This window comes from Helianthus annuus, chromosome 5 (assembly GCF_002127325.2).
Source record: "Helianthus annuus cultivar XRQ/B chromosome 5, HanXRQr2.0-SUNRISE, whole genome shotgun sequence".
NCBI lineage: Eukaryota > Viridiplantae > Streptophyta > Magnoliopsida > Asterales > Asteraceae > Helianthus > Helianthus annuus.
Window position 1 is genome coordinate 175,184,703 of NC_035437.2, and position 15,632 is coordinate 175,200,334.

General features: G+C 35.3%; 3 protein-coding genes across 3 annotated transcripts; 2 read left to right on the plus strand and 1 right to left on the minus strand.

Annotated features, from left to right (window-relative positions):
* The first annotated feature begins 5,572 nt into the window (after positions 1–5,572).
* On the plus strand, positions 5,573–8,743 carry LOC110944184 (probable leucine-rich repeat receptor-like protein kinase At1g35710). The gene is made up of 4 exons (XM_022185896.1): positions 5,573–5,616; positions 5,967–6,360; positions 7,473–8,182; positions 8,254–8,743. The coding sequence occupies exons 1-4, from the start codon at positions 5,573–5,575 to the stop codon at positions 8,741–8,743; spliced, it is 1,638 nt and encodes a 545-aa protein (XP_022041588.1).
* Positions 8,744–8,761: 18 nt separating this feature from the next.
* Positions 8,762–9,145, plus strand: LOC110944185 (MDIS1-interacting receptor like kinase 2-like). Its single transcript, XM_022185897.1, has one exon. It carries the CDS (start codon positions 8,762–8,764, stop codon positions 9,143–9,145), a length of 384 nt encoding a protein of 127 aa, XP_022041589.1.
* A 350-nt stretch (positions 9,146–9,495) lies between these two features.
* LOC110942298 (somatic embryogenesis receptor kinase 1) lies at positions 9,496–15,362 on the minus strand. Its single transcript, XM_022184038.2, has 10 exons — positions 15,136–15,362; positions 14,145–14,277; positions 13,833–13,904; positions 13,605–13,748; positions 13,415–13,486; positions 12,556–12,627; positions 12,314–12,426; positions 12,046–12,177; positions 10,477–11,213; positions 9,496–9,919 (listed from the first exon to the last, which is right to left on the minus strand). Exons 1-10 carry the CDS (start codon positions 15,221–15,223, stop codon positions 9,605–9,607), a joined length of 1,878 nt encoding a protein of 625 aa, XP_022039730.1. The 5' UTR covers positions 15,224–15,362; the 3' UTR covers positions 9,496–9,604.
* Between the last annotated feature and the right edge of the window lie 270 nt (positions 15,363–15,632).

The following is a 15,632-nucleotide window of genomic DNA, read 5'->3' on the forward strand; positions in this document are numbered from 1 at the left end:
CCAAAAAAATAAAATAAAATAATTTAAAGTGTAGGATAAATTAGAAGTTGTGTAGGATAAATTACGAGTTGTGTAGGATAAATTTTAACGTGTAGGATGAATTTCGAAATATGTAGGACAATTTTTGATGTGTGTAGGCAAAAAAAGTTAGTGTGGAGGATAATAGTCTTTATGACTAATTAATTAGTCAAAAATGATAATAAATGAGATAAGTGAAAAAACTATTTAATGTTTTACAAAATTATGCTTTGTTCTTTTTCTTCTCAATTAAATTTTCTTCTCAAATGAACCTTCCCCTATATATATATATATATATATATATATATATATATATATAGAATTGCGCTAAAATGAGAACCACCCCGAGTTGTAAGAACCGCGAGAACCACACCATCCGGGTCGCCGTTTACCACGACTTTTTTTTACAACTAGATGTGTGTATTATAAAAACATCCGTAGAAAAAAAAAAATTAAACGCCGCGCTCGAGGGGGTAGTTTTTTACACCACAAGTTTGGTGTAAAAAAAAAGAAAAAAGAAAAAAAAATAAAAACACCAAACTTGTGGTGTAAAAAACTACCCCCTCGGGCGCGGCGTTTAAATTTTTTTTTACGGATGTGTTTATAATACACACATCTAGTTGTAAAAAAAATCGTGGTAAACGGCGACCCGGATGGTGTGGTTCTCGCGGTTCTTACAACTCGGGGTGGTTCTCATTCTAGCGGTCCCCTATATATATATATATATATATGGTAGGGATATGGTAAAAAGTGTCTAAAATGTAAGAAGGGTAAGCAGTGTTTTAAACCATTGGATATTTGATCTAATGGTTGAGATCAATAGGGTATAAAAATGTAAATTGTGTTTTAATTAAAGGGACCTTATGTAAAATTGAAGGGCAATAGTGTCTTTTTCAATGTTTCAAATATGGTAACCGTATCCTACACAACCAAAAACATCTACATTCACTCCTTTTTCCTTAAAAATCGGAATTAATAATCAATATCTAAATCGGAAGCCTCTGTGTTTTATATAAGATTCAAGGCGTGGTGTTTTACGTTTAGAAGAACTGTAATCAGATTCATGGCGTGGTGTTTTAAAAAATCTGGATAAATTGACTATGATTCAAGTCATGGTATTTTATCTGGAATCCAGAAAACACCATAACTTGAATCATAGTGTTTTATCTGGAGACATTGTTCAATACAAAACATGACTATGATTCAATACAAAATATTCCCAGATTTTAAAACACCATGACTATGATTCAAGTCATGGTGTTTTATCTGGACAATCAATACAAAACATTCCCAGATTTTAAAACACCATGACTATGATTCAAGTCATGGTGTTTTATCTGGAGACATTGTTCATGGCGTGGTGTTTTAAACATCTGGAGACATTGACTATGATTCAAGTCATGGTGTTTTATCTGGAATTCAAGTCAGATAAAACACCATGACTTGAATCATAGTCAATGTCTCCAGATGTTTAAAACACCACGCCATGAACAATGTCTCCAGATAAAACACCATGACTTGAATCATAGTCAATGTCTCCAGATTTTTAAAACACCACGCCATGAACATGTATCCAGATGTTTAAAACACCACGCCATGAACAATGTATGATTAAAAGATGTTGCGATTAAAAGATGATGAAGAATATAAAACAATCAGATGTATAATGTTTCCTAAAATTTCTCCTAATTCAAAATTCGATTCAAACCTTAAAAAACCTCTTCGGCATTTTTTTTTTTTTGCAGTTATTCTTGGAAATCAATTAAATGATAAAAATGTCAAATTACTAATATATCCTTTTGAATTAATTAGGATAAAGGACACTTGTCATTCCCAAATTATTTCTCACACTTCTCACAAAAGTCCCACTTTTTACAGGATCCTCTACATATATATATGTAGAGGATCCTGTAAAAAGGCTTAAAGTGTGAGAAGGGTAAGAAAAAATCTCAACCATTAGATTTTTTGATCTAATGGTTGAGATCAATAGGGACCAAATTGTAAAATATTTTCATTAATTTGGACTACTATGAATTTATTTAAAACACCATGTCATGAACATGCTCTGATTATGGACGGTTATAAGTCCTTAAATCAAGGATTTTCTCTCTCCCAATCCTTAAATCAAGGATTACCATATTTGAATTTGTTAATGTATTTACAATTATACCCTTTTTAATTAATTTAGATCTAATGGCTGAGATTCTTTCTTAGCTTTCTCACACTTTTAGTCTTTTTTACAATAACTCCACCCTATATATGTAGAGGATCCTGTAAAAAAGGCTTAAAGTGTGAGAAGGGTAAGAAAAAATCTCAACCATTAGATTTTTTGATCTAATGGTTGAGATCAATATGGACCAAATTGTAAAATATTTTCATTAATTTGGACTGATTTGAAATATCTAAGTGCAATATAGTCTTTTAAACCCACTAGAAATTAGGTAATGCACATGTAACTTCCCCCCGTCTTTTTTAAACGTCAATAACTTTTTGTACGTAACTTTTTTTAAAAAAAAATTACACCATAATAACGAACGTTTTTTTTTATCTTTAATATGAGTACCATATTGTTATACTTATATAGAGAAAAAAATATGTTTCGATCAGATGTTTAGTCAATGAATGGCGTTATATACTTGCTGAATGGTGTTATATACTTGCTGAATGGTGTTATATACTTACTGAATGGTGTTATATACTTGTTGAATGCTGAATGGTGTTATATACTTACTGAATGGTTTATATACTTACTGAATGGTGTTATATACTTGCTGAATGGTGTTATATACTTGCTGTGGTGTTATATACTTGTTGAATGGTGTTATATACTTGCTGAATGGTGTTATATACTTCCTATAATTAAGGTGGCGGTTATGGGAAGTTTTTAATTAATTGAATTAATGATAAAATTACTTGTTTACCCTTTTAAATTAATTTAGATCTAATGGCTGAGATTCTTTCTTACATTTCTCACACTTTTGGTCTTTTTTACAATAACCTTACCCTATATATATATATATATATATATATATATATATATATATATATATATATATATATATATATATATATATATATATATATAGGGTAAAGCTAGGTAGAAAACCCTAAAAATTTGAGAAAACCTTAGAAAACCCAATATATATATATATATATATATATATATATATATATATATATATATATATATATATATAGTAGGAGTTGGGTGGAAAGTCTATTTTTCCTAAAAAGTCTAGGAAGTAATAAGAATTGGACATGTGTCATTGAGGGATTTTAAGTAGAAGGGCTATCATGTAATTTTACATTTTAATTTTATTTTTGGAATGTATCTTCATTAACTAAAATTTAATGATTTTCGGAATTTTTATTATTTTCGAATTCAAATCTGGAAGTCAATGTGTTCATTAACTAAAATTTCATGTCACATTACATCGCATATTCCATTGTTCAGAAGATTACTGGAATTTATCAGCATGTTCTTGGTGCTGTGTTTTAACAGTTTACAGGGCTAAAGCCAATTTTTTTATAGATCCCACAATATAAAGATGGTAAAACACAGGGTATGAATCTGATTGCTGTTAAAACACAACTGTATGAATCTGAATGCTAAAACATAACTGTATGAATCTGATTGCTGTTAAAACACAACTGTATGAATCTGAATGCTAAAACACAACTGTATGAATCTGAATGCTAAAACACAATTGTATGAATCTGTTTGCCGTTAAAACACATCTGTATGAATCTGCTTGCTGTTAAAACACATCTGTATGAATCTGGATGCTAAAACACAACTGTATGAATCCGAATGCTAAAACACAACTGTATGAATCTGCTTGCTGTTAAAACACATCTGTATGAAGCTGCTTGCTGTTAAAACACAACTGTATGAATCAGTTTGCTGTTAAAACACATCTGTATGAATCTGAATGCTAAAACACAACTGTATGAATCTGCTTGCTGTTAAAACACATATGTATGAATCTGAATGCTAAAACACAACTGTATGAATCTGCTTGCTATTAAAACACATCTGTATGAATCTGCTTGCTGTTAAAACACAACTGTATGAATCTGTTTGCTGTTAAAACACATCTGTATGAATCTGGATGCTAAACCACAACTGTATGAATCTGCTTGCTACTAAAACACAACTGTATTAATTTGCTTGCTGTTAAAACACATCGTCAAGAAAACGGAGATGATAAGAACAATATTTGAATGGTGATGATGAACTCGGAGATGGTGGAGATGGAGAAGTGTTTTAATTTGATCCGGTGCTCTCCATCGTTTCTAAAGTTATCTTCTTCCATGATTGTAGTTATTTTTGGTAGGGATTGGGGTTTCCAAGATGGGTTTGGAGAGAGAGGGGGAAAATCGCTTGAATTTAGGAACTGGGCGGTTATCTAATTGATTTAAAACATGGCCATTGACAAAATTGCCCCTACTCATTTAAAACAATCAATTAATTAAACTCAAATATTACAAGATTGCCATTGATTTAATCTCAACCCTTAAACACACCAATCGGATGGACCAGATCGCTTCCTAGACTTTCTAGGAAAAACACACTTTCCGTGCGAACCCTACTCTATATATATATATATATATATATATATATATATATATATATATATATATATATATATATATAGGGTAGGGCTAGGTAGAAAACCCTAAAAATTTGAGAAAACCTTAGAAAACCCAACCTCCCGACTTTTTTTTTTTTTTTTTTGAAAAAAATAACACATGTAATATACATGTTTTTAAGAGTTTTGAGCCAAAAAAATCAAAAAAGCGCCGAGTGGTTTTTTTTTTTTAAAAATAAACAAGTTTCAGCATTTTTTTGTAAAACACATGTTAGTGATGAAAGTTGCTGAAACTTGTTTATTTTTTTTTAAAAACATCAACTAGGCGCTTTTTTGATTTTTTTGGCTCAAAACTCTTAAAAACATGTATATTACATGTGTTATTTTTTTCAAAAAAAAAAAAGGTCGGGAGGTTGGGTTTTCTAGGGTTTTCTCAAATTTTTAGGGTTTTCTATCTAGCATTGTCCTATATATATATATATATATATATATATATATATATTATAAGTTTATGCATTAAAGACTTGTTCTTTGTACTTATGTGCATATAAGACTTGTACTTTGTGTGTAAATGACCAAATTACCCTCATAGTTAATAGACTTGGTGGATGGAGTTAAAAATTGGACTCAAATGATTAAGAAAAGTGGTTGTAGGGACTCATGGCGTTAAATATATTGATTTTGGACTCAAGTGGTTAAAACCCTAAAATTTAAAACCATAAGTAACTATGAAACAATAATAATAACAATAAAAAAATCTTCGAAAATCTTAAATATATGGATATTTTGTCGTTCATAAGGAAATCAGAGAGAAATGTTAAAGGGATCTATTTAAAGAACAACCATCTAAATCACGATAAAAAAATACTGATCTTGTTTCCTTTTTATCACGCAATTCCTCCCTGTATAAATTAAGCCTATTTCAATCTAACCTTTGTTAAGTTTATTATTGTGCACTCAATATGGCTCAGCACGTTGACATGCCTGTTGAGCACAAGGAAAAAAGGTATGAAAGTAATTAAATTAGTTTTTTGATAAGCTTCTTAATTATGTATGTATGTATGTATGTATTATCGTGTACGGCTGGCAAACCGTGTCTTAGCAGGTTTAACAGGTGTCTGATAACGCGAACAACAAAAATTTTAAACATAAGTACGACTCGTTTAACTACTTTATATCCAATGTCTATAAGACAGATGTATATTTTATGCACTTAGAAGAAGAAGAAGAAATAATGGATCTTTAACTTTCAAATTTTGATTATTTTTAAAAACGTAAAAAATCACACGGTGTACTTTTCTGTTATCTTGTCGTGGTCCGTGTGGTAAGTGGTGTACTCCATGTATGTGTTTGTAGGTTCATGGGATGCCTTGTTGTGATTCCAATGCTGGTTGTTTGTATCATCTCAGTGGGTATTCTGTATTCAAAATCCATGCTGAAGAAAAATCAGGTAGACTTGTATACGGCGGTTGGATTGATGGCGTATTCTTGCGTTGCCTGCCTCGTTTTGATCCTAATGCGCCATGGAGTAGCAGCACAACGACACCACCGATGTTTGGTTAGATTTTTCGCAAATACAGTCTACGTTTCGGCGGTGTTAGCCGGCTTGTTGCTGATGATAATGGCAATAACCCAGGCTAGGCTCATCCTTCTTATTTGGTGGACGTTATTCGCAGCTGTTGTTGGACTTCTAGTGGGAGATGGATTATTTGACTACTGCAGACACAATCTTTCTAGTGATAGCTGCTTTGTATGACCATCTGGGCAGTTTGTTATTGGATTTTATTTAACTCTTGAATGATTTCTAATTGATGAATATTTTTTGTTTCTAACATGATGCTTATACAATGTTTCAACTTAAAGATTACAACTGATCGGACCCGCAAAGGCATACCGGAACTCCGATGATGCAATTCTTGTACATAACATTACAAACCGATACGAATATTACATGCTATTTGTTTGGTTTATCATACAGAACCAAAGCCCCGTATATATTATAACTTACAGAACTGTTATATTCTTAGATCAGAAATTTGTTTTAGTTATTTTTATAAATCTTAACTTGGTTTATTATTTAGATCAAGTTGAAAAGTTTATTTTACTAGCATATTATTTATAAACTCAAAGTTTAAAAAATAAATAAACTTCAAACCCATTTAAATTTATTAAAAAATTATAAATAAAACAGAAAACATTACTTTAAGTTATTTTCGTCAAATATAATTAATTAAAAAATAGACCCTCTAGTTATTAAAGGGCATTTTAGTCATTTTGTAATACTTAACAAAAAAGTTAACAAGGTTTAGCCTTAGTACTCAACATTGTGACAAATTAGAATGTTAATACCTGATTTTGCAACAAAAAACTTTTAGTACCCAACATTGAAATTTAGCAGAAACCATAAGGACTAACGGTGTAATTTTTTCTAATGACTCATATATCTTCCAACTCGCTTAGGTAAAAAAATTAACATTTATAAAAAATATAAATGTATAAGATTTGAACAGTTAATGAAATTAGAGTGACAGTAAAGGAAAAAAAAACGTTAACATTGGTGTTGTGAAACTAAAACATTTGAATAACCTTGAAAGACCAACGAATAAAACCTCAACTATTCGGGGCAACCCAATGGTAAAAAGTAATCCTATACGTCCGAAATCGATAACGATACGGTGGCCCAGACGCTGCTAAATTGGAGATCAAGCCTCGATGATGAAAGTCGTAAGCTTCTTTCGTCATGGGCCGAGCCCGACCCATGCAAAAGCTGGGTCGGGATTGGCTGCAACAAGAATAACATCACTATAACAAGGTTTTTTTTTTTTTTTTTTTTTTTTTTTTTTTTTTTTTTTTTGTCTTGAGAATTTTAATTTGCAAGGTAATATTGATCTTTTCAATTTTTCGACCTTATCGAGTCTCGAAAGTTTAAATCTTGGTAACAATCGGTTAACGGGCCCAATTCGATCGGAGATACGATACTTGAGAAAGTTAAAAGATCTAAACTTTTCAAGTAATCAGCTCACGGGCCGAATACCGTTAGAACTAGGTGAGCTAAGGTCACTCGAGAATCTTGATCTTGGGTCTAATGATTTTGATGGTCAAATCCCAATTTCATTGGGCCACTTAGCCCATTTGTATTTCCTTGATCTTCAGGAGAATAAACTATCCGGGCCCATTCCGAGTTCTTTTGAAAACTTCACCAAGATTAACTTGCAAAAGAACCAATTAACCGGGCCCATTCTTCCAAACATCGGAAACCCGAGAACACTAATCGATCTTCGCCTTTATGACAACTTTCTAACGGGCTCAATCCCGGGCCCGTTAGGAAAATATACCAGGCTCGTATCATTGTATCTACACCAAAACCAACTTTCGGGCTCCATTCCTATCACGTTAGGGAAGCTGAAAACGCTTCTTGATTTGGCATTAGCGGTCAACAATCTAACGGGCCCGTTTCCTGAAGAACTAAACAACTTAACTATGAAACTGGAAACACTTTCACTAGGTAGCAATAGGTCTCGGGTCATTTACCGACCCATATATGCTTTAGTGGATCGTTGCTTTTCTTCTCGGTGAATAACAACTCTTTTTCGGGCCCGGTCCCAAGTACCATAAAAAATTGTAGCAAATTGATACGGCTCAGGTTCGAGGGAAACCAGATTACGGGAAATGTAACGGATGCTTTATCCTACAACGGGTTGACTGGCGGGCTTCCGCAACAATTTGGAGGTTTAAAAATGTTGGAAACTTTGAACATTTCACACAACAACTTCACAGGTTCGATCCCTACAACTTTTAGTGACCTTTTTAGTTTTACCATGATCGATATATCGTATAATCAGCTTGAGGGTCGTGTTCCCGATATGCGAGTCTTTCAACAGGCACCCTTCGAAGCGGTTGAGAACAACGAAGGGTTATGTGGTAACATAACGGGTTTGAAAGATTGCCCGCGAACACATGTAAACGAGAAGACAAAAAACAATCAAGGCCTCATGATTTTGATCCTAGTTCCTACCATATGCTTAGTCTTGATCTTGATTATGATTGTCGGGATCTTGATCTTCCTTCGAAGAACAAAAAAGAAAGAAACCGAGCCACCAAAGCCCGTAAACCACCCTCCTTTCGCCATTTAGAGCTATGATGGGAAAATGATGTATGAAACTATCATTGATGCGGTCGATGATTTCGACTCCGAGCATGTAATAGGGGTGGGGGGTTGTGGGACTGTTTATCGGGCCGAATTACCAACGGGTGAACCCATTGCCATTAAAAAGTTAAACACTCAAGAACCCGACGAGTGGGTGGATTTTAAAAGTTTTGAAAATGAGGTCCGTGCATTGACAGGAACCCGACATCATAACATCGTGAGACTTTATGGCTTCTGTGCACATCCACGACACACGTTTTTGGTCTACGAGTTTATAGATGGCGGAAGTTTAAGAAATTTGCTTAAGATGAAAGAATTTGATTGGTGTAAGAGAGCTAATCTTATTTGCATCATGACTGTCCCATGCCCAAGCCCAATTAACAAATAGCACCTAAAAATCTTCTCAAGCCCATTTATCGTTAAACCTTGATCATCAAAGTTACACCCGTCATTAGAGAAGCATAAAAACCGGGTTGGTGACTGGGATCGGTTTTTAACCCGAACCAAAACCATTTTAGAAACCAGTTTTGTTTAAGCCGGTTTGGACCCAAACCAAACTATAGGGTTGAAATGGGTTTGAAAACTCCATTGAAACGGGTTAAAACCAAATGAACCGGTTATAAACCGGTTTCAAACCAAACCGATCCTTTTTCCCGTTATCAACCGGTTTGAGCCAAGACCCAATGTTGACCAGGTTTGACCGAACCCGAACCTGTTTGTGCACCTCTACCTAACATATAACTCATCGTTAACGTTATCATAGCCCGTTAATACAAACTCAAATATTCACAAATTCAACCAACACCATAAACTAAATAACAAATCATAATAAATAAACCTTATGCCTTTACCTCGGTCCCGATAACTCAACCGCATGCAGATTCTCAGTAGAATCAAGAATCCAATCCGAATTCGGGTGAGGTGCAAGATCGATTTCTTGGCGGTTAACTTCCACCTTTTGCCACTCATCCCATCGTTCATCCAGCCCGTCACCTTCCAACATTCTCACCACATCGCACATTTTGGGCCGGTCCATTGGCGACCCTTGTGTGCACAACAATGCCACCTGGATCAACTGTTCCACTTCCGAATCGATGTAATTACTTTCGAGATCCGGGTCCACAAGCATTTCTAGTTTTCGTTCTTTTAAAAGCCCTTTAACCTGGACCATTACAATACATATGATTAGATGCAACAAGAATTTTTTAAGTCAGGGGAATTTCCGTCTTTTTTGTTAACTTAAAGGGCAATTCTGTCTAACGGATTCGGTGAGGGGTATTTTAAATGCTTGTATATAAAGGAAAAAGACCGAATTGCCCTTTAAGTTAAAAAAAGTCGAAAATACCCCTGACTTAACGGAGAAAAATCGGCGGAGTTAATGAGCCAAATGAAAAAGGCAAGATTTTAAACCTTTTCGATCCAGATGCGGAAAAACAAACATTTGGACGAAAATCGCAAAATGGCCAAACCTCAGGGACGAAAATACTCAAAAAGAAAAACACAAACAAATGCAAGGCAAAAAGACGTTTCAAGTCAACCGAAAATACTCAAAAAAAAAAAAAAAAAAAAACACAAACAAATGTAAGGCAAAAAGACGTTTCAAGTCAACCCGGCCCATTTTGACCCATTACACAACCCACCCGCTTTGCCACCTGTAACAATTATTAACAATGGGTATGAGAAACAGTAAAATACTTAACCAAAAGTTAAAATGCTTACCCAATCAAGTAACATGACATCATCATCATTAGCAAGTCGAGCAAGGTCAAAAGCCCGTTGACCCGTAATCAACTCCAAAAGCATGATTCCATACCCGAAAACATCCGTCTTTTCAGAAGATTTTCCCGTTGAGAGATACTCCGGAGCAATATGACCGATCGTACCACGTACCGCAGTTGTAACGTGTGTGTCTTTATAATCCATTAACTTAGCCAACCCGAAATCCCCAACAACCGCCTCAAACTCTTCATCCAATAAAATGTTTGCCGCTTTAACGTCGCGATGAATGATTTTCGGGTCACAATGATCATGCAAATACGAAAGCCCGCGGGCCGATCCTAACGCGATTCGCTTACGGGTTGGCCAATCTAAAGGCGGTTCGTTTGGTGGTCGTTCTCTCAAACATGAGGCTACACTGCCATTAGCCATGTAGGGATAAACGAGCAACCGTTCAGTTGGTGTCATACAAAATCCTCGTAACCGTAGTAGATTACGGTGCACCGCCATACTAATCATCTCGACTTCGGTTTGGAATTGGAGTTCGCCACCTGGCGTACGCTCTTCTTTCAATCGTTTAACCGCAACAAGTGAGCCGTCTGCCAAACGGCCCTTGTATACTTTCCCGAATCCACCTCTACCTAATATGTTTTTATTGCTAAAAGTGTCGGTTGCGACTTGTAATTCGCGTAAAGAAAATCTTTTAAGCTGTCCCAAATGAACTTCAGGATCTTCTTCAGCTGCACACACATGTCAACTATTTATTGTAGAGTAAAATGCACGGATAGTCCCTGTGGTTTGGTGAAATTTCACCTTTAGTCCCCAACTTTTCAAAATTACACTCTTAGTCCCTGTGGTTTGACAAGTTGTTACTCGGATAATCCCCAAAGCAGATGGAGGTTAGTTTTTCTGGTTAAGTGGGTGTGAAATGACAAGGACTATCCGAGTAACAACTTGTCAAACCACAGGGACTATCCGAGTAACAACTTGTCAAACAACAGGGACTATCCGAGTAACCTTCATCCGCTTTAGGGACTATCCGAGTAATAACTTGTCAAACCACAGGGACTAAGAGTGTAATTCTGAAAAGTTGAGGACTAAAGGTGAAATTTCACCAAACCACAGGGACTATCCGTGCATTTTATTCATTGTAACCATAAAATGACATGTTTCAATTTGAACCCAAATAGTAAAGTACACAGATGGTCCCTATGGTTTAGCAATATTTTGGATTTGGTCCCTACCTTTCCAAAAATACATGGATGGTCCTTGTGGTTTGCAGTTTGTAACGCATTTAGTCCCAACCAACAAATCTAAAGGTTTTAGCATGTCCAAGTTAGGGACTAAGTACGTTACAAAGTGGAAACCACAGGACCATCCATGTACTTTAGAAAAAAGTTGGGGGCTAAATGCGTTACAAAGTGCAAACCACAGGGACCATCTGTGTACTTTTGGAAAGCTAGGACTAAATCCAAAATTTTGGTAAACCATAGGGACCATCCGTGTACGTTACTACAACCCAAATTATGACCCGTTACCCAACCCGTCGGACCCGCGAGCCAAATCACTAACCAGGTACATCAAAGAAAAACTCTTGGGGTTTCCGACGCCGCCACCATGCAAACGCAATGGCAGGGGCGGCAAACAGTAGAGCCGCCCCGGCCGCCACCCCTCCCGCTAAGGCTCCAGTTGCGCTGTTTCCACCTAAAAATATCAAACATTTCAAGGAGTGTTTGGATATGTGTTTTAAAAGTAATTTTGTGACATTAAATACTCAAAATTAAATAATCAGCTTTTAAAGTTGTAACAAAATTCAGTATATGAAATAATGAAAATTCACCTGGTACAGGGATTGGAGGTGGCGGCACAAACGGTGGCGGTGGAGAGAACGGCGGAGATCCAGGGCACGGGTGGCCGGTAACCGGGCCACACAGATCCAGATTGTTAGCAAAACTAAAAGTAAAAAAAAAAATAAAAAAATAAAAAAATAAAAAAAAACAAAATCAAGTAATCAGATAATCAGTGATATTCTTGGAACACTAACTCATATGAATGATGTTGAATCATAATCTATTAGAAAACCTGATGGGCGTAAACAGTGAAAATGAGCCATTGTCTGGAACCGATCCTGAAAGATGATTGTTTGATAGATCCCTGTATTAAAACTATTTTAATGTGATTGCAATACTGCACGGCTAACAAATGAGTAGAGGTGGCAATCTCGACCCGTTTACTTATAATTGGGTTGACTCGGGTTATTTTTACCTCCAATGGGTCAACAGGGGAGGTTAAGAAAACAAAACGGGTCAAAAGTTGGCCACAGTGTTTTTCATGCATAAAACCTCCTATAACATTCTATTAATTGTTTATAAAAAAAAGAGTAAAATGCCATTTTGTCCAGGAGGTTTGGCCAGGTTTGCGACTTTCGTCCAAAAGTTTGTTTTTTCGCATCTGGGTCCAAAAGGTTTGAAATCCTGCCATTTTCATCCAGCTCGTTAACTCCATCCATTTTTCTCTGTTAAGTCAAGGGTATTTCTGTCTTTTTTGTTAACTTAAAAGGCAATTCAATCTTTTTCACTTTATGTACAAACATATAGAATAATGTACGAGTATTCGCTTAAAGGGAAATTCGGTCTTTTTCACTTTATGTATGAAAATGCCCCTGACTTAACGGAGAAAAGTGGATGGAGTTAACGAACCGGATGGAAATGGCAATATTTCAAACTTTTTGGATCCAGATGCAAAAAAACAAACCTTTGAATGAAAGTTGCAAAACTAGCCAAACCTCAATGCCGAAAATGGCAATTTACTCTAAAAAAGGACCAAAAGTGTTTCGGGTGAACCCAACTCGGTTCGACCATACCAAAAGAACGCCTCATTACCCAACCCGTCTGACCACCCAGCCTGGCAACATGATATCACGAGAATAAATAATACTCACAGCACTTGCAACGATGTGATGTTGGTCAACTGCATAGGGATTGGACCAGTCAAACTATTATTGTTAAGCCGCCTATAAACATAACGAAAACACTAATCATTGTATAATATAACACAGCACTTACTTTTTGTTATCACATATATAGTTACCATTAATAACAAAACTCAAATGATTAGAAAAGCAAACATACAGGAATCTCAACTTTGATAGCTTCCCCAATGTAACCGGGATGGGCCCGGAGAAACCGTTGAGATAAAGATCTAAACTCACTAAATTCGTCAAGTTTCCAAGATCGTTAGGAATCGGGCCACTTATGTTATTGCTGTATAACTCCCTGCAGGTATGCATAAATATCAAATAATTAAATAATCATATAATTATAACCTAATCGTATTATTAGTTGATTAAAATGACTTACAAGTACTGCAGATTCTTTAGCAGCCCGATTTGTGGAACCAATGTACCAGATAGAGCTGCATTGCCCAAATCACTGAAACATTTATGGTAAAAAAATAAGTTATAATCTATGATTATTAATTCATATATTGTTGTTTTAATTAGTGAACAGGGACGAAGTATAGAGGGGGGGGGGGGGAGGGGGGGGGGACTTTTCGCTCAGTAGTGTAATATGTGTAGTTTTCGTATAGGAATTTTTTAGTATATACGTTTTCGACCCCCCCCCCCCTCCTCCTCATTCAGGTGAAGCTTCGCCACTGTTAGTGAAACTTACACTCGTATAACGCTGTTATCGTTGTTGCAGGTGACGTGAAACCATGTGCAGGGATTTACGAGGGTCGGATCCCAACTTTGAAGGACACTATTTGGATCGTCGAAATTCACCCTCAAGCTATGCAGAGCATCACCTGTAATACAATATTTGCAATAATTAGCTTTTTAAAGAAAACTAGTTATGATTATGATTTTTCTGATTATGTTGGGCATAAAAAATCAGAATGAGGATTAGATAAGAAGTAAAACAAGTTTTTTACTTTTACACGAACCAAACAAACACGAACAAATTTTCTTAACGAGTTTGTTAGTCTGCAAACATTAATATTCTAAACGAACACAAATAAACACAAGCCAAGCACAAACTGACACCAATTAAAAGTAAAAAAAAAAAAACAGGTTTGGGTCAACTAACACAACCCGTTTAAAAAACGGGTCGGGTTCGGGTTGACCCGTATTAAAAACAGGTTGGGTTCTGGTTGACCCGTTAACCCGTTTAACTATTTAGAAAAAAAAAACTTAAATATTTTTGTTTTTGTTATTTTGTTTCTATTTTACGTGGTTAGTGGTAATAATGTTTGTTTTGACATATTATATTATTTTCTTGTCACACTCGTATATCGATAACCCACTTAAAACCCAACAATTTGCTTATAAATCATCAACTTGTATTTAAAAATACGGGTTAAATGGGTCGTGTTTGGGTTGAAATCTTTGACCCGAATAATAATAGGGGTCGGGTTTGGATTGAGCATTTCAACCCGTCAACCCATCAAGCCGACACGATTGACACTCCTAAAAAAACTATACATGTTGCACATAAGTAGCCAGACAATCCAACAGTAAGATGAATACCAGAAGAATTCAACCAAATTATCAAAAACAGATTAATTCTAACACTAATAAACCCTAATATGAAAAATATCAGAAACCCATAACACACAAATACACATACTATATATATATATATATACATACATACATAATCTCACCTTCCAAATTAGCAGAAACTAGCTTCAACGGATGAACAACAACAATGATTACACAAACCATAAACAGCATCACACCTTCATGCCTCATCACATTCACACAAAATATTTTTAAATAAATTAAATATTAAATAATATTTAAATGATAAAACAACACCTATCTTGAACTCTCATATCTCACTAGAAGTGTTTCAGTTTCTCTCTCTCTCTCTCTCTACTGTGTTGGAGAGATTGGAACTTTTTAGGCGTGTGCCAGTGGCTTTTGAGAGGTGTCTGCCCGAATGGGGCTGCCCGAGATTAGTATAGTGAAAAGGATTCACGGTATCAGGCTGCCCCGTAAGTACACGTGGATATTAGTTTAATTTAGTCTTTTTGTCGGTAAGTTCAAATTAGTAACATGTAATCAATCCTATGTTGCATCAATCAGAAAACATCGTATAATGTTTACTACAACAAATATTAATATATTTTATTATTAAGGAATATATGTTGACTTAGTT

Excerpts from the sequence above, each read along its gene's own strand:
- LOC110944184 (XM_022185896.1), top strand. The coding sequence starts at position 5,573 with ATGGCTCAGCACGTTGACATGCCTGTTGAGCACAAGGAAAAAAG. Across the intron at positions 6,361-7,472 it reads TTTCTAGTGATAGCTGCTTT|AATTTTAATTTGCAAGGTAA; the intron begins GTATGACCATCT and ends TTTTGTCTTGAG. Across the intron at positions 8,183-8,253 it reads GATCGTTGCTTTTCTTCTCG|GTTCGAGGGAAACCAGATTA; the intron begins GTGAATAACAAC and ends GATACGGCTCAG.
- LOC110944185 (XM_022185897.1), top strand. The coding sequence starts at position 8,762 with ATGTATGAAACTATCATTGATGCGGTCGATGATTTCGACTCCGAGCAT.
- LOC110942298 (XM_022184038.2), bottom strand. The coding sequence starts at position 15,223 with ATGAGGCATGAAGGTGTGATGCTGTTTATGGTTTGTGTAATCATTGTT. Across the intron at positions 12,427-12,555 it reads TCACTGTTTACGCCCATCAG|TTTTGCTAACAATCTGGATC; the intron begins GTTTTCTAATAG and ends TTTTACTTTTAG. Across the intron at positions 11,214-12,045 it reads GTTTTTCTTTGATGTACCTG|CTGAAGAAGATCCTGAAGTT; the intron begins GTTAGTGATTTG and ends ATGTGTGTGCAG.